Source organism: Polyergus mexicanus, unplaced genomic scaffold (genome assembly GCF_030449975.1).
Source record: "Polyergus mexicanus isolate NDT 795.1 unplaced genomic scaffold, iyPolMexi1.0 SCAF_13, whole genome shotgun sequence".
Lineage (NCBI taxonomy): Eukaryota > Metazoa > Arthropoda > Insecta > Hymenoptera > Formicidae > Polyergus > Polyergus mexicanus.
In genome coordinates this window covers 5,999,398-6,025,242 of record NW_027223333.1, presented here as the reverse complement: position 1 = coordinate 6,025,242, position 25,845 = coordinate 5,999,398, and the positions used below count along the sequence as shown (strand labels likewise).

General features: G+C 28.0%; 1 protein-coding gene across 1 annotated transcript; it reads right to left on the bottom strand.

Moving 5' to 3' along the window:
• Positions 1–1,836: 1,836 nt before the first annotated feature.
• LOC138938523 (cytochrome P450 6AQ1) lies at positions 1,837–25,094 on the bottom strand. Its single transcript, XM_070305567.1, has 19 exons — positions 24,838–25,094; positions 22,175–22,326; positions 20,316–20,872; positions 19,110–19,478; positions 18,750–18,934; positions 18,190–18,478; positions 17,608–17,792; positions 15,970–15,974; positions 11,732–12,261; positions 10,941–11,309; positions 10,530–10,714; positions 10,033–10,321; positions 9,554–9,732; positions 5,477–5,569; positions 4,587–5,148; positions 3,223–3,588; positions 2,805–2,989; positions 2,415–2,703; positions 1,837–2,147 (listed from the first exon to the last, which is right to left on the bottom strand). The coding sequence occupies exons 3-19, from the start codon at positions 20,833–20,835 to the stop codon at positions 1,957–1,959; spliced, it is 4,791 nt and encodes a 1,596-aa protein (XP_070161668.1). The 5' UTR covers positions 20,836–20,872; positions 22,175–22,326; positions 24,838–25,094; the 3' UTR covers positions 1,837–1,956.
• Positions 25,095–25,845: the final 751 nt, after the last annotated feature.

The following is a 25,845-nucleotide window of genomic DNA, read 5'->3' as shown; positions in this document are numbered from 1 at the left end:
ATTATATATACGTATTATACGTACAAATTGCAATTGTAATGCAGAAAGCTCACCGTCACTGAATATAAAGTGCGAGGAAAAAAGTATGTGTATGTATATGTGTGTATATATTTATACACGCACATACAGGATGCTATCGATATATAGTACCTATCATTCCATTCGATTCGAAGATGTCGTATATATATATATTATAGACGCATAAATTTCAAATAATTCACGCGCGTGACAGATCGTCCAGCGAGTAGCTCGCGCGTATGATCGATCATTAGTCTTTTTGTAAATAAGAGTGAATGAATATATATATATATATATATATATATATATATATATATATATATGACTGTATGTGTATATATCCGTGAGTATGTATCATTGCATCAACGTGTGACCAGTTGTTCGCGCGTGCGCGCGGTTGCCTCCTATATTATATTTACAATGTCGACGAATAAAGGAAAAATGATTATTCTGCCGAAAGCGAAGAAGTATTTGAAAAAATTCCTCCTGTGCATTAATATTTTTATGATCAATAATAGAAAATCATAGTTTATCGCTATCGTTGTCTTTAAAATCGGAATTTACAAAATCACGATTCTGATGGCAAATTAGCTATTTATTAGTCTATTCGAAACTTCGTCATTCTTCTATGAAATTCGAGTATATTGTGAAATAAAATCCGTAATTTTTTTTTTTTATTACCAAAATATATTTCTCAACTTATCATTCCGATAGACCGGTCTCTAAATGGTAAAGTTTTATTTTATTTTGTAAATTCTAATTAGTTTTAATAATTAAATTTTCTTTAATTAAATAATTAAATATGTTGAGACATATTAATGTGCCAATGTTTTCTCGCACAATATCACCTCGTACTTACCCACGATTTTAAACAATATTGATTAATTTGTTATAACAAAAAAAACAGTTTATTATAATCAATACACCAGATATAATAAATTTATTTTAATTAATATAAAATAGCAATGATATAGCGTACATATAAACTTGGTACTTGAGACAAGCTCAAGTATGCATAATTCTTATACAATAATTATTAGAGTACATTATCTTATATTAAAAACAATTATGCGCGTGCAAAATAAAAAATATAGCATAAAACACTTATTAATATAAAATATATAATACAAATAAATTAAACATAGCATTTATGAGCCCGCAGTCTTTAAGGCTCGTACTTTGTTATAATTAGTCAATAATTATTACTGTGGATGCAAACATTTTGGATATTTTCTTTGGGCCATCCGCGCAAATAATTAATAATGAAGAAATCTAGATTATATAAATGATCAGTAATCAGACAACAATGTATAAGCTACAATAAATAAAGCTGTCGTAAATAATCTTAATTATAAACAATAACGTGGTTTTTAAATCAGACACATAATGCTTATTATAAAGCAAAATTGATATTGAACAAATAAAAATACCTTTTCATCTTTCCATTAAAGGGAGAATTTAGTGCATCGATTGACTTCGCAAATTGATAGTTTTGATATATAATACTTAATTTTACGTATTGATATCTTGAATAACTTTATTTATATATTTTTATTTGTTCAATGTCAATTTTATTTTATGATAAGCATTATGTCTAGTTTAAACCACGTTATTATAATTAAGATTATTTATGACAGTTCTATTTATTGTAATTTACACATTGTCGTCTGATTACTGACCATTTATGTAATTTGAATTTCTTTATTATTAATTATTTGTGCTAAGGATGACCCGAAGAAAGGAAAACGTTCACATTCATAGTAATAATTATTGATTAAGTACAATAAAGTATGCGCGTTAAAGATTGCGCTGGCTCGCAAAAGTTGTTTTTAATTTATTTGTATTAATTTTTTAACGAGCCTGTACTTTTATTATAATATATATATGTAAAATACACATATAGTGATATAAATGATTATTATCATAATTATTTTTAGGCTACACTATTCGCAATTCTTCAGTATTAATTTTTCGTATGTTGAGATGTACTACGTCTCCTAAAGGTGTTGTTAAAGCTCCACGAGGATCAAATTTCATTGGTATCAAAGTTTTTTCGCATGGTGACACTTCAAATTTGCTCAAAATTTTTACGAGTGCCAATTTCATCTCTAAAAGCCCCAAACGAGTACCTGCGAAATAGATAATTGTATAATAATCATATTGTTTTAATAAGAAAAATACAAAAAATATACATAGAATGTTTTATTATTATCGCATAAGCGTTTAAGGACACATTCTATGATTAATTAGCATCGATTTTTTTCGAAATTGTTTAGACATAGAAACTTTATAAGTAATTAGTAGTAAAATATAAAAGTATCTTTATAAATTAAGATTCAGAGAGGCAATAGATAACAAAACAATATTGATCTTTAAATTAAAATCGATTTTCTCACCTATACACGCACGTGGACCTTCTCCAAATGGAAGATAAACGTATGCCGGCCTGTCACATTCATTTTCCTTATTGAATCGCTCCGGATCGAATTTATCCGGATCGGGAAAGTATTTCGGTTCGTAATGCAAACCGCGCACCGAGACGAAAATCGGTGTACCTTTTTCAATTATGAGATTGGAGTTCGGCAGGGTATAAGCCTCGGATGTTACACGATGTAGGTATTCTACTGGCGGATACATTCTCAAAGTTTCAGAGAACACCATATCGAGATACGATAACGACATGATCTAGTAACAAAAAAATATGCCATTCTTACATATTTTAATTATGCTCTTCAACAAGATTCGATCGAGAGAAGAAATAAATCTCTTAATCGATACTTGCTCACCATTTCGTATGTAATTTTTTCATTGGAGTTAACGAGCATCTGAAGAATTTCTTTCCGCAGCTTGTTCTGTATTTCAGGATGCAATGCGAGTTCGTACAACGCGAAAGTCAATGTTGTTGCGGAGGTTTCAAAACCGGCGGCAAAAAAGATTGCTGCTTGTGCTAGTAGATCGTCCCCATTAAACTCTGAAATTAAATTTGTCAAACTTTTGTAGATTCGTCTTGTTTGCTCGTCGTGATTAATGTTAATTTTAATCGCTCAAATCCGTTAAGTATTCTAAATTTTCTATATATTATCATTATATCTGTATACATTTTTCTCTTTCTCTTTTAGTATTTTACTAAATATGATTTTAATGTTAAAAAATTTGTGCAAGAACTAATATGATTGTCATTATTATTTAGTGCATTCTGCTTACTAAATCCTCCGATGTCTTCATCACTCTTGTGAATTCTCTTCAATTCGATAAGGATATCGATTAGATCGTTTCTCTTCTCGTCGGATTTTTCGCGTCGATCAATCGTCTCCCAGAAGACCTTACGCAGGTATGCGTCGGTCTGCTTGCCGAATAACGTTAAGCCAGTCAAGCGAGCCAGAGTTGGCATGAAAAGTACCACGAGTAACTCAGAACTGCGTTCGGTACCGAAGATCATTTTGCCATGCTTATAAAATTCGATGTTTGTGTCTTTGAAAGAATTCGTGTTGAGTCCAAAAGCGGTGCTGCCAATCACGTCCGTAGTAAATTTGGAGGATAATTCTCTCACCTCCACTATTTTTCCCTTATCTGTCAACAATATCATCAATTAATTTAGCTATGTTTAGACTTTGTTTCGTATAATTATTATATAAATCCCCAATAAAAATCGTAAATCGCTCTAACAATAAGTATTATAAATAGAATCGATAAATAATGGATTGATAAGAGCCATGCGCAAGGTCGTGAACGCAAGTAATGATTAATAAGGAGTTAGAAATAACTGATAAACTTTAGTCTCTCATAGACGTTTCGTTCTCCTTTTAACGGCTCGTTAATTATCTACTGTACAGAATGTTTCAAAACTCCCATATATGAAATATGCAGAAAAGTTCTTGATATTAAACGAAGCAACTTGTCGTTTACCAAAACTTCAAACAATAGTTTTTAAATAAGAGCTATTTAAAGTTATCGAATCAGTATAAAATTCACAAAGTATAAAATGAGTCATGTAGATTTTTTTTTTCCTATTTCACTAAAGATCCTATTATTAAATCCGTGTAATTCCGCGGACTCGCAAATATTTACATTTTGTGCGTCAATCTTTATCTTCTATTAAATTAAATAATTCACGGGAATTAATATATTATGGCTGTCTGTGAATGATGTTCCCGTGCCTCTATGTTATGCCGTTCATTATTAAAAAGACTCGCATGTTGTATCGAATATGGTATTCTTTTTATCGCAATGAATGATAGCATCGCGGTACGGGAACACACAACATACAGGGCTGCAATAATATAAATCTCGTTTTGCAGCAAAAGTTTTGCTTTGCTTTGCGCGACATATAAAAAAAAGAGGATAATTTTATACTTTACGACGTAATTTCTCAAGAATGCGTGATCGTTACTTGAAACCAAGATCATTATAGAAATTCAAAGACAAGATTATGTCCATTAAAATGAATAATTATTACATATTGTACATACATATAATTTTATATATTATAGAACAATTTTTATTTAAAGAGATGCTTTATATCCTTTTTTCTTAATATCCCGGGTAAATGTAAATCATTTAGTACTTACTTTTCAAATTCAGCGAATCCAGATACTGGGTTAAATTTTCGGCACATTCCTCTATTAAATGTACCATCTTCTTTAATTTGCCAGGCGTAAAGAACGGTGTCATTTTCAATCTCAGCATCTTCCACATTGGATTTTTTAAGAAGAAGAGATTCGAATAACCTAGACGATCATTCTTATCCAGCGTGAAATATCGGTCAGTGAAATATTTAAAGTCCTTCACAATGATGTTTTTGATGAGTTCGTGATCGCGAATCAATAAGAAGGGCTTGTAAAAAATAAAGAATCCTACGTAAGGTTGCTCCTTCGCTTGATCATAGAACTCCTTTAGTAGACATCCCATTGATTTTTTCATAAATATATATTCCGTAAAATTGCCCAAGAAAGGTATTGGTGATATTTCCGGAACGTCGCGTTTCTTCCAATATTTAAACTTGCGCGTCATGTAAAGATAGACGAGTATGACAAAAGCTGTTAGAATCATGCTATCCAGACTCCAGTAAGATATTATAAATGCCATTTTACGCAACTTGTATTTCTGTATAAATATTTCTTTTACATCTATCTGAAAATAATGTATATAATATGTCGATAAATATATTCAGTTATCCTTTAAAAAAAAAAAAAAAAAAAAAAAAAAAAAAAAAAAAATGGAATAATTTTAAAGGCCATTATATAAAATTATATGGGAAAATGCCTATGAATGTCAAATGATTTCTAGAAGAGAATAGGAACTCTTATATTTTTAGGCTCAGCAAAAAATTTAGTTACGTTGATATTTTATCTTGAGATATATAATAAAGATATTGTTTATATGTATATGTTTATGTGAAATTGCAAAACTTTAGAGTTGCCAGTTCGACTGGAAACAGTCAGCGGAATGACATACGAACAATAAGGAACAGATCACAATCCAAGCAGACACTTTTATTTAACATTAAAGAGCATCGTTCATTTACACAGAGTCTGAGCCGTAGTCCCGTTCGCTAATCAATTGAGATGCGATTGCTCCTTAATACTTTACTCTTGCGACATTGTTTTGATAGCTATGCTGGGTAACGAACAAGCGTGTAATTACTTAATCAATTTAGGAAGATTTCGATAATCATTGTTCACTCACAATCGTCAATCTCCAATAACTTACTCATGTGCTCGCTATCGCAAGACTAGAACATTATCGAAGTGTTCGCGGACCCCCTACCTTTGCATATGTCGCACGGACTTGTTATGTCATAGATCAGATAAATGTATACTTAGTATGCGAATCAATTAAACTTGAAAGCGATTGATTGTATCAAAACATTATTTCTTTCCCTATACTCTCAAATATACATACAAAATTAGTAAATCTGTGAGATGTCGAGCAAGTTTAGAAAGGGGGAAGATGAATTACTGAATATCTCATGACATTTAACGAAACTTTCTAGAATATTCTAAATCGTTTAAGAAAAAGAAATGAGTCAGATTTGATGCTGGTTACTGTTATAGAACCGTTAGGTATATTTTGTACATGGATGTTATTTAAATGTAGAATGGAAAAGAAGCTTGCTATTAGCTAGTTGATATAGACAGTTAAAAAATCGCAATAAAAAGAAATTGCTATAAATCATCTATATTTATAAAATTATCTATAAAATTATATATATATATATCTATGAAAAGTCTTCCAAAATTTATTTCAAAAATAGATTTTATTAATAAATATTTAACAATTTATTATAACAAGATAATTCTACACTCGAGGAAGAGAAATATAATGTGTAATTATGTTTGATGACAAATACTATTATACGCAAATATTAACATGCAATACTTATGTACAATATTTATAAATTATTTTTTTTTGCACAATATTAATGCAAAAAATTGAATGTAAAATTTGATGAAGCAAAACTTGCAAAAAAATATGCATAGATATCTTAATCCCGAATTTATGATACGCATATAACACTTTCAATATTTACCGTATTAAAAAAGATAGATTAGAATAAGTTATGCAGAATCATAAATAGATCATGAATTTAATTAAACCTAGAGTAAAAAAAGATGAAAATTATTATGAGAGATCATTTTTTTATAGATAACTGTGTAGATTGAAACAAGAATTGTTGTGAATAATTTATTACAAAAAATTATTTATTAAGGACGTACTTTGCAAAAACATAAATTAGCATTATTATTAATAAAACTAATTGCACAAAAAAGATTTAATCGCCAACAATTATTAAATATATCTTAAAAAGAGTAAGGAAGAGTGAGAATGACACTTGCTTAAGATTTTGTACGAGTGCCAGCTTTATCTGTAAATACTATATATTTTATTATACACATGAGAAAAAAAATGAACAAAGAATATATTGTACATAATATCATAATATTTAATATGAAAATTGTGCGTAATTCTGCCTTTTTTTTTTTTTTTTTTTTTTTTTTTTTTTTTTTTTAATTAAAGCCACAAATTTAATAAGAAAATAAAATTTTGTTAATGCATTACGAAATAGATGTAGTAAATAGCTTTTGTTTCTTGAATCTCTATATCAATTATTAACAAAAAAATGTTTATGAATCGATCTTGTCGCGCAACGATTTATATAGGTGTGCCTCTATTATATTGTATACATTTGCATCACATTATGGAATAATTATCGATAAGCTACCAGTACGGAAATGAGCAATTAATTTTATAAATAGTACAAAATAATAAATATTGCAAATTCAGTATTGTAAGAATAATATATTTTCAATGTATACAAATTTCGCGAAATATGCGTATCATTAATCGCAGTCTCAAATGATTTATCTAGCGAAAAATTGTAATACATCATAATTTTGTTAATAATTAATTTAGAGATTTAAAAAATAGGAACTACTTATTATTCTACACTTCTTTCTTCTACACAACTCTTTATTTCGTAGTGCAAAATTAAATGTGTTGATGTAGTAATACAATATATTGCATAACTAATAAGATCTCTCTCTCTCTCTCTCTCTCTCTCTCTCTCTCTCTCTCTCTCTCTTTCTCTTAATATTAGTTTTTTGTAATATATAGCATACTGCTATTCAAGGTTACACTCTAGTCAGAAGATAGTGATGCGAGCCACTTTGTATATTGTCGTCTTCAAAACGCGATATTATTCTTTTTATTATAATTATTACAATTAGCGATTGTATTGATTAATTTCTGCGATGAATATGCGGGTAAGAATATCGCAACAACGGCTATTTATTCCAACTAACGAAAAGAAATGATATATCGACTATTTATTAATGATATGTATATTTTGCCGAGTATATTGATATGGGAAATATATATTATTTGCAATATTAGATCTTTATTACATATTTTATGGCGTAATCGTTAACTCGTAATATTGAACGCCAGTAATAAAAGGAAAAAAAAAAAAAAAACAGTTTTTCCTTTATGAATTAATAAACTCAGCTTATATAAATTCATTTTTGTATATCATTGTCAAAATTATAATTATATTTATATTTATAAATAAATTTATATTTATAATTAAATTTATAATTGAACTTATTATTTATACTAATAATTATATAGTTTAATATAAGTTTATCTAATAAACCTCTAATATATTGTTATATAATATATAAGCACGATAAGAATTTTTAGGATTCGTATTTGCCAATTCTAAATTTAAGCTCTACCCAATAATCAGGGTATTCGTTCGAGAATGTCTTGTATTTCGTAATAAATAATTTAAAATATATAAATATACTATTTTGCAAACTGATTCTTTCGACAAACGACAGAGAGATTAAATTGCAAATACGTTAGCATATAATATAATCTTATTAATAACTACCTATCGCATTAACGAATATTTTTTTATTAATTTTTGTTAATATTATTCCAGGAAATGGAAATCTAACACAGACTTTTATATGGTCGATTAAGATAAATTTATATTTTTGCCATGTCATGCAAAATGATACGTGTGAGCAAAGTTTAAATATCGTTGCGCGACAAGATCGATTCAGCAATATTTTTATCATCTGGAATTTCGCAATGTACGTACTTTGAGATGTGATTTCCTTGTTCCTTGGTTAGAGTTTCTTTTTTATTTTAATTCTATTTTCTCTCTCTCGCGCTTTTTTTCTTACTTATATATAGGTTGTCCCATCAAAATTGGCCATTCCCTTTTATCTTTTAAAATAAAAGAGATAGATCATAACAAATATATATAAAATTAAATGATTTAAATTGAACTTTATTGTAAGCATAATAGATGCTTACAAAAGCTATCTGTGTTAATGAACGGAGAGATATGCATAATTTTCTTTATAACAATATGGATAATTTCGACACAATAAAAGTTGTAACGCTGTCTGAAACGAGTACAATGATATATGATTTAATATTTAATCTATGCTTTCTTTCATCGAGCCCACGAGCGTGTCATAGATAGCTTTCAAGCTGTTTCATACTATCGACGCGTAATGACAACACCATACTTTTATTTTTCTTGAAACAATTTCATTTATCTAAACTTCTTATTATAATTTGTTACGGTAAAATATTTATATGTTACAGCAAAGATTTTGACACATGTATTTATACGTGTATATACATGTGTATATTAAATTGATTAAAACATAAAAAGTTTATCAAAAAAAAGTAATAAACATATTATTGCTATTAAGTTCAAGTCTTAAAACATCTTGTAAAGTATTACTAAGAAAAAATAGATTGAAAAATATTTTATAAAATACCGAATAATAATTTCGTACAATCTTATTGTTAGAATAAATCAAGATGTTGGTTTATATTTAAATTGCCATTTTCATAGGATACAATCTGAGATAATGTCCTAATGTATCAAAATAAGATTTATATATTATAGTATATTTAATTTTTTATTTTTACACATTTTTAAAAACAAAAACACACAAGTTGTACATATTTTTTATGAATTAAAATAATGCAATAAATATACTACAGTGTTTTAAAGAGCGCTAGATTTAATTTTTCGAAAATTAAGATGTATTACGCCGTTTAACGGTACTGTCATGGCACCCCTCGGATCAATTATCATTGGTATCATGGTTTTCTTGCACGGTGTCACTTCGCATTTAGTCAAGATTATTATGAGCGCTAGCTTTACCTGCAAAATTCCTAAACGAGTGCCTGCAAAAGTACATATAAACTATTGTATATGTATAACTGCAGCATGATATTGTATTAATCAAGAAGCAGTGAAAAATAAAAATTATACGTTATCGCTATAATGGAAATTATTTGTAATTTTGTTGTTTTTCATTTTAACATAAAGCTGTAAATTTGACCATTATAAAATTCATTGGATTATAAAACATATGACAGTATATTATTGTGTATATAATGATATCAATATTAACTAATTTATACCTTTCTCTCTCTCTCTCTCAGAACCTGCAGATTTCTTTATTTCCGATTTGATTTTCTTACCTATGCACGCACGTGGGCCATCTCCGAAGGGAAAGTACACGCATGACGGCCTGTTACGTTTATTCTCCTCATTGAATCGCTCCGGATCAAACTTATTCGGATTGGGAAAATATTCTGGATCGTAATGTAGACCAAGCATCGAGATGTATATCGGTGTATTTTTTTCAATTACGAGGTCGAAATCTGGCACTTTATAATTCTCATTTGGCATACGATTTAAGTAGCCCAATGGCGGATACATTCTCAAAGTTTCGGAGGTCACCATATCAAGATACGGTAGCGATGTAGTCTGGTAATAAAGTATAATATCATCTCATTACATATATATATATATATATATATATATATATATATTTATCTTAAAATTTACTCAAGCGTAAAAAAATAAAAAAGTCTAGTAAAAGTATTGCTCTAGCAATGATATCAACGATATTTGATATATATTTATCATAATAATTTTTCGATATTTAATTAAATGTCGTATAATATTTGTGTACCATATCGTATGTAATTTTTCCACCGGTCTTGTCGAGAGCCTCGACAATTTCTTTCCTCAGAATATTTTGAAGATCAGGTTGCAATGCGAGTTCGTACAACGCGAACGCCGTTGTCGTTGAAGAGGTTTCGAAACCAGCGCTGAAGAAACTGGCTGCTTGCGCCATAAGATCATCCCCGTCGAATTCTAAAATTCAATTTGTCTATAGATTTTTAAACGCTCTTATCATTTACACCATAATTAACTTCAATTATCAGAATTATTGCTCTGACATATCGGTTAGTCTAATAACGTCATTACGAATTTTACTACGTTATTATAAATTATCTCATAATTTATTTTTGTTAAATATAATTAAAAAAATTTTGTATAAGTTTTAAAAATAACCATTGTTTAGTTCTGTTTTGCTTACTGAATCCGTTGTAATCCTGATCACCGTAATCTTTTTTCAGTTCAAGAAGAATGTCGATGAGATCGTTTCTCTTTATGCCAGATTCCATGCGATGGGTGATCGTCTCCCAAAAAACCTTGCGCAAAAAAACGGTAGGCTGTTTGCCGAACATCTTTATATGGGTGAGTCGAACTATACTTGGAAGGAAAAATATCGCTAGCATCTCCAAGCCGCGAATGGTATCGTATTGAAAGATCATTTTGCCGTATTTGCGAAACTCAGCGTTTGGATCCTTAAATGAATTCACATCGAGTCCATAAGCGGTGCTGCCGATGACATCCGTGGTAAATTTGGCAGTTAAATCTCTCACTTCAATCATCTCTTCTTCACCTATCAGCAATGTTATTAACCGATTTAATCCTGATTTTTATAGCTGTAAGTATCTCATACAAGTTATTATACACGTTTTTATGAAATTTAGAAATGCAGCATTTGCACATTTTTCCATTTTTTTTCAAACAAATTCGGATTCTGTCATAATAATTATATGATTTAATATTGAGTTGACTTTCATAAAATAAATTATTGAAATTTTTCGATTATACATCTTTTTATGTTTATAAATTCAATCATGATATATGATTACAATAAAATTGTAAAATAAAAAACAACAAAAGTATATGTCAAAAGTATTTGTCAAAAGTATATATTTATTATATTATATTATTAATGTTTATCAACTCTTTATAATTTTAAATTTCTTATACTTTTCAATATTTTGTATTTCATATATGACTCATTCAACACCTTACCTTCTTTCAACGATTCGAGATATATGTCTAGATTGTTTCCACATTGTAACATCAGTTCGAACATATTTTTCAGTTTACCGGATGAAAAGAATGGCGACAATTTCATTCTTAGCATTTTCCATGTTGGATTCTTTATAAAAAAGAGATTATTGCAACCCAGACGATCTTTCGGATCTGCCATATTATATCGGTCGGGGAAGATATTAAATTCTTTTATTAAGATATTCTTGACGAGTTCCCGATCACGAACTAACAAGAAGGGTTTATCGAAAATATATAAACCAAAGTAAGGTAGCCCCTTTGCTTGCTCGTATAATTCCTTTAGAAAATACGCCGGCGCTTTCCTTAGCAATAGGCATTCCGTGAAATTGCCTACGAAAGGTGTCGGTGGAACGATTTCCGAGATGCCCCGTTTCTTCCAGTATTTAAAATTGCGTGTCATATAGAGGTAGACGGTTATCATGAAAGTCGTTAAAACTATAATGCCGTCCAAGCCCCAGTAAGCAGTTATGAGTGCCATTTTAGTTTGTCTATAAAAAATTATTTTTTTTGCATTTATATATATAAGTAGATGATATTATATTTTAATGATATATACAGAGTATTAAAAAAAAAGAGTTCAAGATTTTAAGGCAGCAAGTGGTATTCATAAAATGAAGGAAAGAAGTTCTAATAATTATAAGTCGAAGGATTAATATTGTCTCATCCCGAGAACAACGCTATAATCTCGAACGTACGTCGTTGATCCTAAGTTAAGTTTCTGTGATTTCTTGCCAAGATTATGTCAGGGTAGATTTAAAAAAAATAGAAGCTCCCACGTTTAATTGCATATTTTTCGAGACACTGTAATAAATTCTTTTTTTATTTTATATATTTTCCAATTACGAATTTACGGTACTTTCGATATTTAAGAGGTTTGCAGGGTGCTTTTTATTTTCTTTTTTATTTTCACTCTTATTTATGGCGATTTAACGTTTTGTTGCTCTAGAATATTGCTTTATTATTTAAAAATATCAAGGTTTTGTTCTAAAACTTATTGAGAAAATTCAATTCAATGCTTTCTGTCTTCTTTTTGCTTAAGGCTTGAATAATATGATATAATAAATAATATAATATAATAATTAATTAGTATTACGCTTAGATTGATAACAAATGATAAACAAAGTGAAAAAGAAAAGGAATGAAAAATCCAGTTAAATTTATCCAGTTAAATTTTCTAAATATCAAAGATACGAGATTGATAAATCAAGAAATACTAAATAATAAACTGTTTTTTACTTACAGGTTTTACTGCAGCGTTTTGAAAACATTTTAATGTAGTTCTTAAAAATATACAATGGTTTCTATTAAAAAATCCTTTCAAAGTTTCATACAAAATTAAATTAAAATCAATCATTATGCATTTATGTTATAGATACATTTTTTTTAAATATAAATTTTTCAATTTAGAAAAAGATATTTTGTCATGTCTTAAGTGTGATTTCCCAACATTATAAAGGTGGGCGTATATTGGCCCGATTTTGGCTTGCCAACGAATTTCTAAAACTAACATTAGAGATTTAAATCGAGCCGATTTTTTAAAATCCTACTTGGAATGTTATTCCCCGGTTGACTTTCTATCAATTCTCTTTCTAATTGTCAAAATTTTATAAAAAATGAATTCTTTCACCGATCCTCACTAAATTCAATACCAATCATTTTTTAATGATACTCTATTTATGTAAAAAAAATTTAACTTGATATTTCAAAATTTGCAAAAGTTATGCTTTTTATGATTATGTTTGTCATCACTTATTATTAGTTAAAAATGTCAATGTAATTTGATAAAACATACGCGCACAAATTACCGCGCTGGCTCTTAATTGCCCTTTTCCCTCTATTTTATGATCTAAATATCGAAATAGCAGTATTCTTTTTAAATGTACCATTCTTTTCTTCATTTTTTTTACCACAATTTTTACCATTTTAACTTTTAATGAATATGTCGGGAAAAAATTTTGTAATTCTTTTCTAGTTTGTTTTCAACAATTAGCTCTTACCGTCGAATATAGGATACAGAATATAGAACGCTAAAATATATTTTAATACGAACAAACTAGCAACGATATCAACACTACTATAAACTTCTGTATCATGCTGGCGCCTGTATTTATACATCGTGATATCTTTTCCCACTATATCCCTCCTTTCCGGTCTACGGATTATTAACGTAATGCTGCAGAAGAGATAGTTGTATGACTGCATACTTGATGTACACGCAAATTCTTAAATATTTTTAAGATCTTTTAGTCACTTTTATTGCATCCTGCCATTATATCCGCTTGCCAGAGGGATGAGGGAAAAAAAACCCAGTTTCTTTCTTTACTATTGTGGAATACTATATTTATCGATTTAACGAAAGATATCAGTATTGTGACGAAATTACGGAGTGCAAATTATTTTTTTTTGACGAGATTGGATTTTAAAGTTATGCGATTTGTACTTATAGTAACGAATAGTATAAACAATTCAATTAATGTCTTGATAAGTTTACAGTTTATTTATTAAAAACACATCCGTTGCAATACTTTAGAGTTCGTTTTTTTCTTTTTTCTTTTTTTTTTTTTTTATTTGGTAAAAGAGCTCTTTGTAATTATTGTATATATTGATAGTGTGAGAAAAATCTTTTTTTTAAGCTATTATTATTTTTCAGATCTCTTTCTTTATTTTTCTTTGTTTTTGTTATATTTATTGTCATTTATTACAACTGGTACTTAATATGAATGACATGTTGTTCGCATAAATTGCCGACTTGAAAAATTATAGAAAATTGCTGACACGTAGTATATTAGATAGCATGAATATTACATGTTATCTATCTCAGAAAATAGCAAATTAATATTCATATTTGTGAAGATATTTTCTACGTCGTAAGACTAAATTAAATTGCCCAGTTTTCCGTTGAAAAAAAAAGTTCATACAACGACAATAAATATATAATGTCGTAAAGGGTATGTAAAAAGATAATAATAAATAAGATAAATTATTCTCTAAACTCACCTCAATATTTATTATTATACAAATATTCATTATTTTTATAATTTTATTTTTTTATTATTATACAAATATTCATTATTTTTAAATAAAAAAAATTAATAATCTGATAATGAAATTTATAAGATTTATGCAATATGTTTTTACCTTGGATAAATCGTCAATTTTTTATTTTGAGTTTTTGCTGTTCTGAATTAAATAATATTGCTTTAATAGCTAATTTAATATTTTCTAATAAATCATTAATCTGATATGTGTATTTAGACATCCTAAAAAATTAATAAAATTGTTTTCCCTATATTTTTTTTTTCTCTTCAATCTTTTTCTTATAATTTCTCCTATAATAAACAGAAGTTTTTTTTATTTTTTTGTATTAAAAATTAATAGACTACAATTTAATACCTATAATAATAATAATAATAATTAAATCTATTGTTGCAATGATATATGGTACTATAAAACGTCATGCATAGTAACAATACGCGAAGTAATTTATTATGTTGATAATATTTGATGCCTTGGATCCCTAGAAGATTATATAACATACTTTATAAGCTGGATAAGTTGCAGATTGCAATTGAACTTTGTTATAAAAAAAATGTTATATAAAAAGTACATAACTATTTAAAAAAAAAATCTAATACAAAACATTAATAAAAATAGATAAAAGTTTTATATTATTAACGTAAAAGCGAGTAAAAAGCATACAAATAATAATAAAGAGAATAGTAACAGAGAGAAAATAGAGAAAGTTTTTATAATAATAAATATTTAAAATCTAGCATATAAAGCGGACAAATAATTATTGATAGAATAATTGTTCATATTAAATTGCTGATTCATCGCAAAGCAATTAATGATTTTATATTGATGTTTATCGATATACGTAGTTGTATGTAAAATTATACTATTGCAGCATGTGTCCATAATGTTTTTGTAACATTGTTATTACATTCCAATTTAAAAAAAAAAATGATTAATGATCAAATATAATTTATGATGAGATACTTATTTACTGAATACTTTTATCTTTATCACTATTTTATATTGCAAAAAATTATAAAGGAGATCTGTCATTAATTAACAAGGGGATAACGTAAATATGGACGATGCATGTAGAAAATGGTTCAAATTTTATTTCTTAAAAAACATTTTTTTCGAAAATTAATGTTATTAATTATATAATGATATTAATTCATTTTTACTGTACCTGTTTTTATAATACATACATATAGATATTTTAAGATTTTAATCTAAAGAAGAACTATAGAGATCGGCTCTTTTTTAGCTTTATTATATTATAAAATTTATAGCTATATCAAAAGACGCAATCACAGTAACATATTAGATAAAAATCCAGAGAAATTGGTTACATGATTAAATTCATTCATTATTTGTCATTTATCGATTGCATTGTTTTAACTTATCACATTTATTTATACGCGAAATTTTTCTGTCAGTTATATTTTTTATTAAAATATTTAAAAAACTAATGTCGTAATAAAAGGTCTAACAATATTTATACTATATAATATCGATATAATCTTTTGACTGCAAGTAGTCCAGATAATATTAGTTCGATGCTGAGATTTTAAAATACGACACGTCGTAAATTTCAAAATCGGTTTCACAAACGCACTCTGTTAAAAAAGTCTATAGAAATTACGTAATATTCGATTAAATTGAACAAAAGAATGCTTATAGTGAACATAAAGCAAAAAAATCAAAATCTTATTAGAGGAAAAAGCTATTTTTAGTTACAGTAAAATAAATGATTTTGTTCGCTTCACGCGATATGAATAGGCAGAATTATCTTATTCATTTTGACTGCGTTATAAAAGGCTCGTTCTGTGTATCTTTCTTTCCTATCGTGTCTGTTGAACGCTTTGAAGAAAAATAATTTGTGAAAATTTGCAATTTTTGAAGACATATGAAATTATTCAATCAAGTTCACAATTAAAAAAAATATTTTGTCTCTGCAACAGAAAGTCGAGTAGCACATTGTTACGTATTACTATGAATTATCGAAACGACAGCAATTATATTTATAATTATAAATTACTTATTAATTACTTGCTAACTCTGGTTATTCGTTCTGCATATACTTTATATATATTGATTGTTTATTCTATTTGTTTTACTGAGATCAATGATTTAAACACAATTATTTTAATTAATTTTACTTTATCAAAAGATTCAATTATATCTCGCGCGTAAAGTATATATAGCGATGTAACGAGAAATCCTTTTTCGAGCATAATTTAAAAATGATCAATTATTTTCTCTCAAATAAATTTTTTTTTTTTTTTGATATACTATTAACGCAGTTGTGTTGCAGGGATAATTATTATATCTAATCACATGCATACATGTAAATAGAAAATTTTAATTCAGCTATATCAAAATAATTAGTTTATTTATAAAATGAAAAGTTTTGCATTAAAATAATTGATAATTGATGTTTATTATTTATTAGTAGTTCCGGCTAATTGTCTGCATATATAACATATATTTATTATTACACAAAATTATAATAGTAACATTATATATATACGAATATATATTTATACAATATGTTTAAAGAAAATATATTTTGTTGATGACGTCTGTATGTACCTATGTAAATGTATTTGAGAAAATCCCTTTATAAGAAATTTTTTTCTCTTTTATGATTAACGACAGATAAGATATCGAGATACATTTAGACTTATGTATTATTTTTATTTCAATACATATACATATTTTAATAATCAAAGAATCGTGATATAGACGAATCGTAGTATTAAAAATAATAGGCTGTAAATAGCTTAGAAGTAATAAAATTATTCTTCTATCAAATTTTAATTAGCGCTATTAGCGGTATTAATTCTTCGGATGTTGAGATATAGACCGCCATTTAATGGTGTCATCGTAGTAGCTTTTGGATTAAATACCATTGGTATCAAAGTTTTTTCGCTCGGTGTCAATTCGTATTTGTTCAAAATTTTTAGAAGCCCAAGCTTCGTTTGCAACAATCCTAAACGTGCACCTATGGGATGCGTAATGATAACAAAAATTCATAATCATCATTGAAACATAATACATTTACAAGAATGTAAATATTATATATATATAAATTAAAAATTTAATTGCAATATGTTTAAATGAGTAATCGTGTATAATATTAATGCTAAACAAATATTTTTATTGCAGATTTATAAAATTGATTTATTTTATGATCTGCTGTTCACTCTTTATTTGAAAATATATTACTGAGTTTATTCTGAGAAAGAAATAATTTCAAAATAATTTTAATGATATTTGTAATTCATATAAAAAAAGGAAATTTTTTTCTCGAAATGCATAGCTACTTTTGATACGTGTCTGGGAATACATCGATAATAAAATTAATTGATTATATTTGACAATTAAATCGATTACCTTACCTATGCATGCGCGCGGGCCGTCTCCGAATGGGAAATAGACGCATGCCGGTCTATTACGTTTGTTCTCTTCGTTGAATCGCTCCGGATCGAATTTATGTGGATCGGGATAGTATTCTGGATCAAAGTGTACGCCGAGCATCGATATATAAATCGGCGTACCTTTCTCAAGAATTAGATCAGAATTTGGCATCTTGTAAGTCTGCGTTGTCACGCGATCCAAAAACGGCAATGTTGGGTATACTCTTAACACTTCAGCTACCACCATATCGAGATACGGTAACGATAATATCTGACACAATAAATATTATTCTCATACATATGTATATATTGTATATATAAATCACACATTATATATACATATATCAATTATGTCTATGGTACAATCGGATAAATCGAGGTCTTCAAATGCGTAAACGTAATGTATGATTCAATCATGAATAAGGTAAATATTTTAAGGAAAAGAGTATAACTTGACGATTATATTGATATTATTTGTATCTCGTTCGTTATAATAATTCATTGATAACAGGCAATAACATACGTATGACGTTTTCACTTACCATGTCATATGTGATTTTGTTATCGTTTTCGTTGAGCGCGTTATGAATCTCCTTCCTAAGTTTATCCTGAATCTCTGGCTGTATTGCGAGTTCGTACAAAGCAAAAGCCATTGTCGTCGAAGAAGTTTCATAACCAGCGGTGAAAAAGACGGCTGCTTGCGCTACCAGATCGTCATCATCAAATTCTAAAATTTAATTCATTCTTTAAATCTTTGAATTATTGTTAACTTTCTTTCTTTCTCTCCCTCTTCTCTTATTAAATTAATTTTTTTTTTTATTAGATATATTATTAAAAATATTTCGTGCGCATTCTCTTCGTAAAGAGTCATCATCGTTTCATGTATAATATATTTTGCTTACTGAATCCTCCCATATTCTGCTGACCGTAATTTTTCTTTAATTCGATAAGAATATCTATGAGATCGTTTCTCTTTATGTCAGATTCCATACGTTGAGTCATCGTCTCCCAGAAGGCTTTGCGTAAGAAAGTGCTGGAATCCTTTCCGAATAATTTTAAATGGGCCAAACGAGTTATATTTGGGAGAAAAAACACCGCGAACATCTCGAAACCGCGGATATAATCAAAATCGAAAATCATTTTACCGTACTTTCGGAATTCAGCGTTTGGATTATTCAACGAGTTTACATTGAGTCCATATGCAATGCAGCCAATCATGTCTGTGGTTAATTTGGCGGCTATATCTTTCATGTCTACCTCTTTTGTTATATCTGTCGGCAATGCATTCCAAATTGATTTATATATATATATATATATATATATATATATATATATAAATTTTTTTTTTCATTTATGTGTAATATATTATATATTATTTATATGCAAAACATATACTTATACAACAAAAGTGAACGCTGATAGAAAAATGTGTGTGATATTTGCTAATTGCTATTGCGTAATAAAATATTTTATAGTTGAGATATTTCTATTTTTATAGTTATTATTATTATATATAACGTTGATAATAATCTTATAGTGGGCACCAGAAATATTTTTAAATTATGATAACTACAATTATTTTTAGTGTAGAAAATTGCAGATGCATTAAATTGCGTAAAATTGTGTCAAATTATAAACAAAATTTGTTTATTATTTTTTGTATGAAAATATTAAAGTAATTAATTAATACATAATCAAGAGATGTATATACAGGGTGGCCCATAATGATGTAAAGTGTTACAAGCTAGTAACTCTAAAAATATTTGTCAAATCAAAAAATTGTTCACGAGAAAGTTTCACGTTTTCGAGAGGCCTTTCTAACTACGTAAACATAAAATTGTCCCCGCTCCCCCTCTAAAGGGGACGCGGGGTAACTTTAAAATTTTAAATGGAACTTTTAGATGGAAATTTTTTATTGCATATTTTTATAGCTCATCTCGCAGAGTTTTTCAAAAAACTATAATAAAGTATTTTTTCATTAAGTACTTTTTGAGTTATTTTATATCTTAATCTGACATATTTTGATATAAAAAATTAAAATATTTCATAAAATACTTAGTTTTCTCAACGTTATATATAATATTTGATAAATATTTCTGAACACATACCGTCCACTTTCAAGGATTCTAAATACGTGTCGAGATTTGTAGCGCATTCAATCAGCAATTCAAACATTTTTTTTAGTTTGCCGGATGTAAAGATCGGCGTCAACTTTGTTCGTAACATCTTCCAGGCTGGATTTTTCAGGAAGAAGAGATTAGCATAACCCAAACGATCATTCGGATCAGGCGAGCCATATCGATCGGCAAAATAATTAAAATCCTTTACTAAAACATTCTTGACGACTTCTCGATCGCGAACTAACAAGAAAGGCTTGTCTAAAACGTAAAAACCGATGTAAGGTAGCCCCTTTGCTTGATCGTAAAGTTCTTTTATGAAACAGCCAGGAGATTTCTTTAAAAGCATGCAATCCATGAAATTGCCCCAGAATGGCGTCGGCCGTATTTCCACAACGTTCCGTTTCTTCCAATAATTGAAATTGCGAGTCATGTAAAGATAGGCGGTTATGATGAAAGCCGTTAGAGCTATCATGCCATCCAGACTCCAGTAAGCCGTAATGAATGCCATTTTAAAATATGTGTTTATAAAAGAATATTCTCTTTATCTGTAAAATAAAAGATAAGCGATTAGATTCATCGACTTGCAGCGTAAACAAATTTTTAATAATAATAATATACTAGTGTGATAACATTTCTCTTTTATTGATATTATTACATACCACTGCTTCTTTTAAAACATGAACTTAAAAGATGATCGAATTATATGTAAATGCGATAAAAATTTACTTCTTCTTATTTATTTCTTCTTGATTGAACGAGATAGTAAAACCGACATATATTTTTCTTAAACTGCAACATGCTTTTATTTCTTTATCAAAGAGAGACATATTTATCTTCTTATCAGAAGAAACATTATCTTCTTTGTTAATTGCAAATCATTCTTAACAGAAGCGCATAATTTGTGTATTCGATGCTAATCTTAATACATTAAATCCGTTACATCGAGATTTCTTGAAAGATTTTTTTATGATTTTTTTTTCTCGAATTAATTAATTAAATGACAATAATTGTCCGACGAGCATCTTTTTGATAATATTATGTTGCTCTGTATGCTTTTGTAAATTTCTAAATTTAATTATTCTATCTCTATTTTTATCTTCTCTATCATAATGTTTATAACATTTCTAGTAGTTTTCAATGATTATGTCAATTTCTGAAAGAAAGTATTTATCGAACGTCAATTTTTTACCCTATTCAAAAACTTTACAAAACCTTTTTCAAAAGTTTGAAACAGTATCATTGAAAAAAAGGAATAATAAAGACAGTCTGTATTAATAGCGTTCTATAATCTATAGCTATAAATATATATAAATTGGAATTTTTATTTATATGTCATGTTTATTTATATGAATTGTTATTTATATGTCAATATTTTACCTGCATTCATACACATAGCGTTACGTCTTCTTATAAAAAATATGGGTTATTTGTTTTTTACATATAATATGTATATCGATAATTATGCAAGTGATAAATATAATTACAGCTGCAAAATTATGTTACATCGCGCGCTTTTTATTAATCCCATAATTACATTTTCTTATGTGTTCCATTAAAAGAATATATATTATATTTAAAAAAAATAATTGTACTAATCTCAACGAATAAAATGATTCGATAAGACGGGACGGTCATATTTCCTGATTATTACAATACACAACACAATTGTCAATTTGTTGAGACATGTGATAATACAATAATATTAATAATATTAAATTTGTCATCTAAAAAATTGCATTTTTAGTGCAATCCGTACATTCAACATGCAATATATTTCATATATAAATATGAATTTTTATCTAGAACTTTCAGTTAAAATCTAAAAACAAAAATATACATGTACATACCATATATCGGTTTTATATAGTACCTTTTCTGTACAGCACCAAAGTAAAATACCATCCAATTTGCTTTTAACAACTACGTAGAACAGAATGTTTTCAAGAACTCACATCGTGTGAATCGTTGTGATTTTCACTCATTCCAGTTATAGGTTAAACTGAAATAACATACGTCGAAACTATTTATATGCTTTGATAGCTCAACCTTCTTTTTTTCGTAATATTGCAGATAAGTCATCACTATTTGTAATTAGCATCGGACACATTCTCATGCAACTCTTAATAATATTATCCAACTATATTATCTTGTTTATTTAAAAGATAATCAATATTTTTCTCCGATAATTATTTGCAATTATTGTTTCATTTATTGCAAATGTAAATAAATGTAATTAATATTTTGATGATTTTCAGGAAAAGTAGATGTATATCATTAAGTATCCCGAGATTTTTTCACATACGCATGCAAAAAATTTTATTTGCAATTACTATTAAAATTAAAAATAACGGAATAATAAGTTCTCAGTCAAATCTCTCATTGTAGTTTTTTTTTTTTTTTTTTAGAATAATGCATTTTTTAAAAAATGTGTAATTTTTTTTTTATATTTTGTATACATTTTATACAGTTCTTCAAAATATTAATCTGTTATAGCATCTTTATATTTTTATACTGTGCGCTATCAAAAATAGAATTTTAATTTAAAAAATTTAATTAATTGTGACATTCGAATAGTCAATAATATTTTCGTAGAAATTAATATATTCGATTGTAGTTTATAAATCATATTTTCAAGTCTATATGTATATGAGATAGTACTCACTATATAGACAACAGATAACAAAAATACCACTATTTAATAATTAATATATAACGAATAACACTAATTGATGGAGCAAACTCTTCTACTATTGCTGCGATGCGATAAATGCATTTATACTCATATTTATGTACGTAATAATAAACTCACAGTTATATGATAATACTGCTGTTTATTGCTTTCTTATCGTATGGTTATGATAATATAATCTGACACATTTTAAAGATATCTGCTAAAATGTTTTATGTTTAACTCATCATCGATTATAGAAGAAATTTATAGTTAGATACATTATAGTTGAATATATCCGCGGAAATCATTTGCGATCAGATATACTAAATATGTTTTAACTATTTTATCATATATTGAGAGAAATTACTAAAGAAAAGTATAGACGTGCCTTTGATATTAAAAATCTTTTTATCTAAACGCCGATATAAAAGACGATATACCTTCAATATACATACGTACATATACATGTCCGATAATTTTTGACACACCCGAAGTGTGAAGGTAGATTGGCTTAAACTGAGAGGGGAAAGTCCTATATCATTTTGCGATTTTCGTAATAATTATTGAGAAATTAATTAAAAAAGATCGACCGATTCGCGCGAGTATAAGCGCGCAGCGAGAAGAGACAATCCAAAAGAAGGCGCGCGACAAAGTTTTGGCAGGAGCGCTCTACAAATGACAATAGTTACGTACGAGCGGTACATAATGATGGATTTTCGCGTAGCGAAAATTTTAGCAAATCACATATCAATGCCCATATCAGGCCGTTCTTTCTCATCGTACGGTAATACTTGCGCGAATTGGTCGATCTTTTTTAATTAATTTCTCAATAATTATTACGATTTTTCTTTTCAGTTTTTCTTTTCTTTTCAGTTTGACCCAATCTATCTTCACACTTCGGGTATGTCAAAAATTATCGGATATTCCGTATATGTATATAATAATGAACGAATAAAATACCCTAATTAGATATATGGTAAAAGATTTGTACTTTATTTTTCAAAAATATTTGATAATTTTTCACAAAAGTTGCAGATCACCTTAATCTTGACAACATATATGTAGATACGTTGTAAGAGTTTATTTCTGAGTAATTTACATCTGAAATCAGATGGTGCTCTGTTGTAGTTTTTGTGATATTTTAAATTAAAAATGTAACTATACAAAACTAAGTCGAGAATCGTAAGTCGTCATTGATTCAGAAATTAAGATTCATACACGGAACTAAATATGTATAGCCGGATACGTGTAACGCAATATATCATTATGGCATGCATATTAATTAAACATGCAATCAATGCTAAATATTAAGACAAGTTTAAACTATCACGCTCGTTTGCATTAGCGCAATATTCTTTATTAATATTTTAATGAATAATAAGCGATAGCGTCAATCAAAATTTTTTCAAAATTTTTTACAGCATTATCATCTTCTAGATATTGTATATACCAAAGTCATATGTCAAAGTCATATGCCTAAGTCGTATATCAAAGATATACCATATTTTTTCTTGACATATATCATTGCTATCTTTTCTACATACTATGTTCTCTTGTATACTATAAACGTAATTTAAAAATAATTAAATTTTAAAATTCTCTTTAACATATGTTAAAATTAAGTACTGTACAAATTTTTATAGAGAATTATGAAATACTTTTTCAAAGAATAATATCATCATACATAGTTGTAAATTTGCTCTAAAAAGCAGTTTAATTTTGTTTAATATTTTGTTCTGAGAAAAATTTTACAATTTTCTAAAATAATATGGAGTAGGAGAGCATTTTGGAATAAAAAACATTTTTTTTAATATATTGTTATTTAAGTATATTACAAACCATACAATTTCCGCTTCTGAAATATAAATAATTTGTTATGTCTCTAGCCGCTAAGGAAGAGGTCTTTTGTGATTTTTACGCCCAAAGGATTAACTCGAAATGAGACACTCCCGGATGTTAGATAGAAATTAGTATATTTTGCAAGATTCTGTATACTTTTCACTTATTCGCGATTATAATAGTCGGGCGCGATATGTATGGTACTTCGATGCTGTGCGATAATATTACTGAGCGAGCGAGAGCGATGTTACCTATGATGTGAGCTATGTTACTGAGCTAGCTAGCATCGCGCTTATTATATACCTCAATTAAGTCGTCGAGGGAGGAGTGTGGTATCCCTGACCAGCAATATCTCGTGCTCCGCTTGTCAATTACTCAGCTTCCGAGAACTTGACCGTGACTACCTTCTCTTTAATCACGTATCTTTACTTTATTTTATTAATAATCTTTTATTCTCTATTCATTCTTAATTCCTTTTCCTTGGGCTCTTTCTTCTCATTTTAATGCTTTGTTTTAGTCAGCTCTTTTCTAATCTTTTCTCTACTTTGCTCGTTTTACCTTTTAATATTAAGGAATTGGTCGGGTTACGACAAATTTTAAAATAATTTCAATGATATTTATAATTCCTATAAATTTAGAATGTTAAAGATGCAAAACAGCGATACTTAATGACTCATTCTGACTTGATATGTGTTTGGAAATACGTTGATCTTTAATTTTTCATAATTAAATTGATTTTCATATTTACACATGCGCTCGAATTTTCCCCGAATGGGAAGTAAACGCATGATAGTATTACGTTTTTTTTTTTTTATTATTATTATTATTATTATTATTGAATCGCCCCGGATCGAATTTATGTCGATTGGGATTGCATTCCGAATTATAATGCATATCAAGCATCGATATATAAATTAATGTATTCTTGTCAAGATTCAAATTCAGATCAAACTAGATTCCGCATTTGATCGATTCTCGTCATCGTGCATTTCAAGAACACGGTAATGT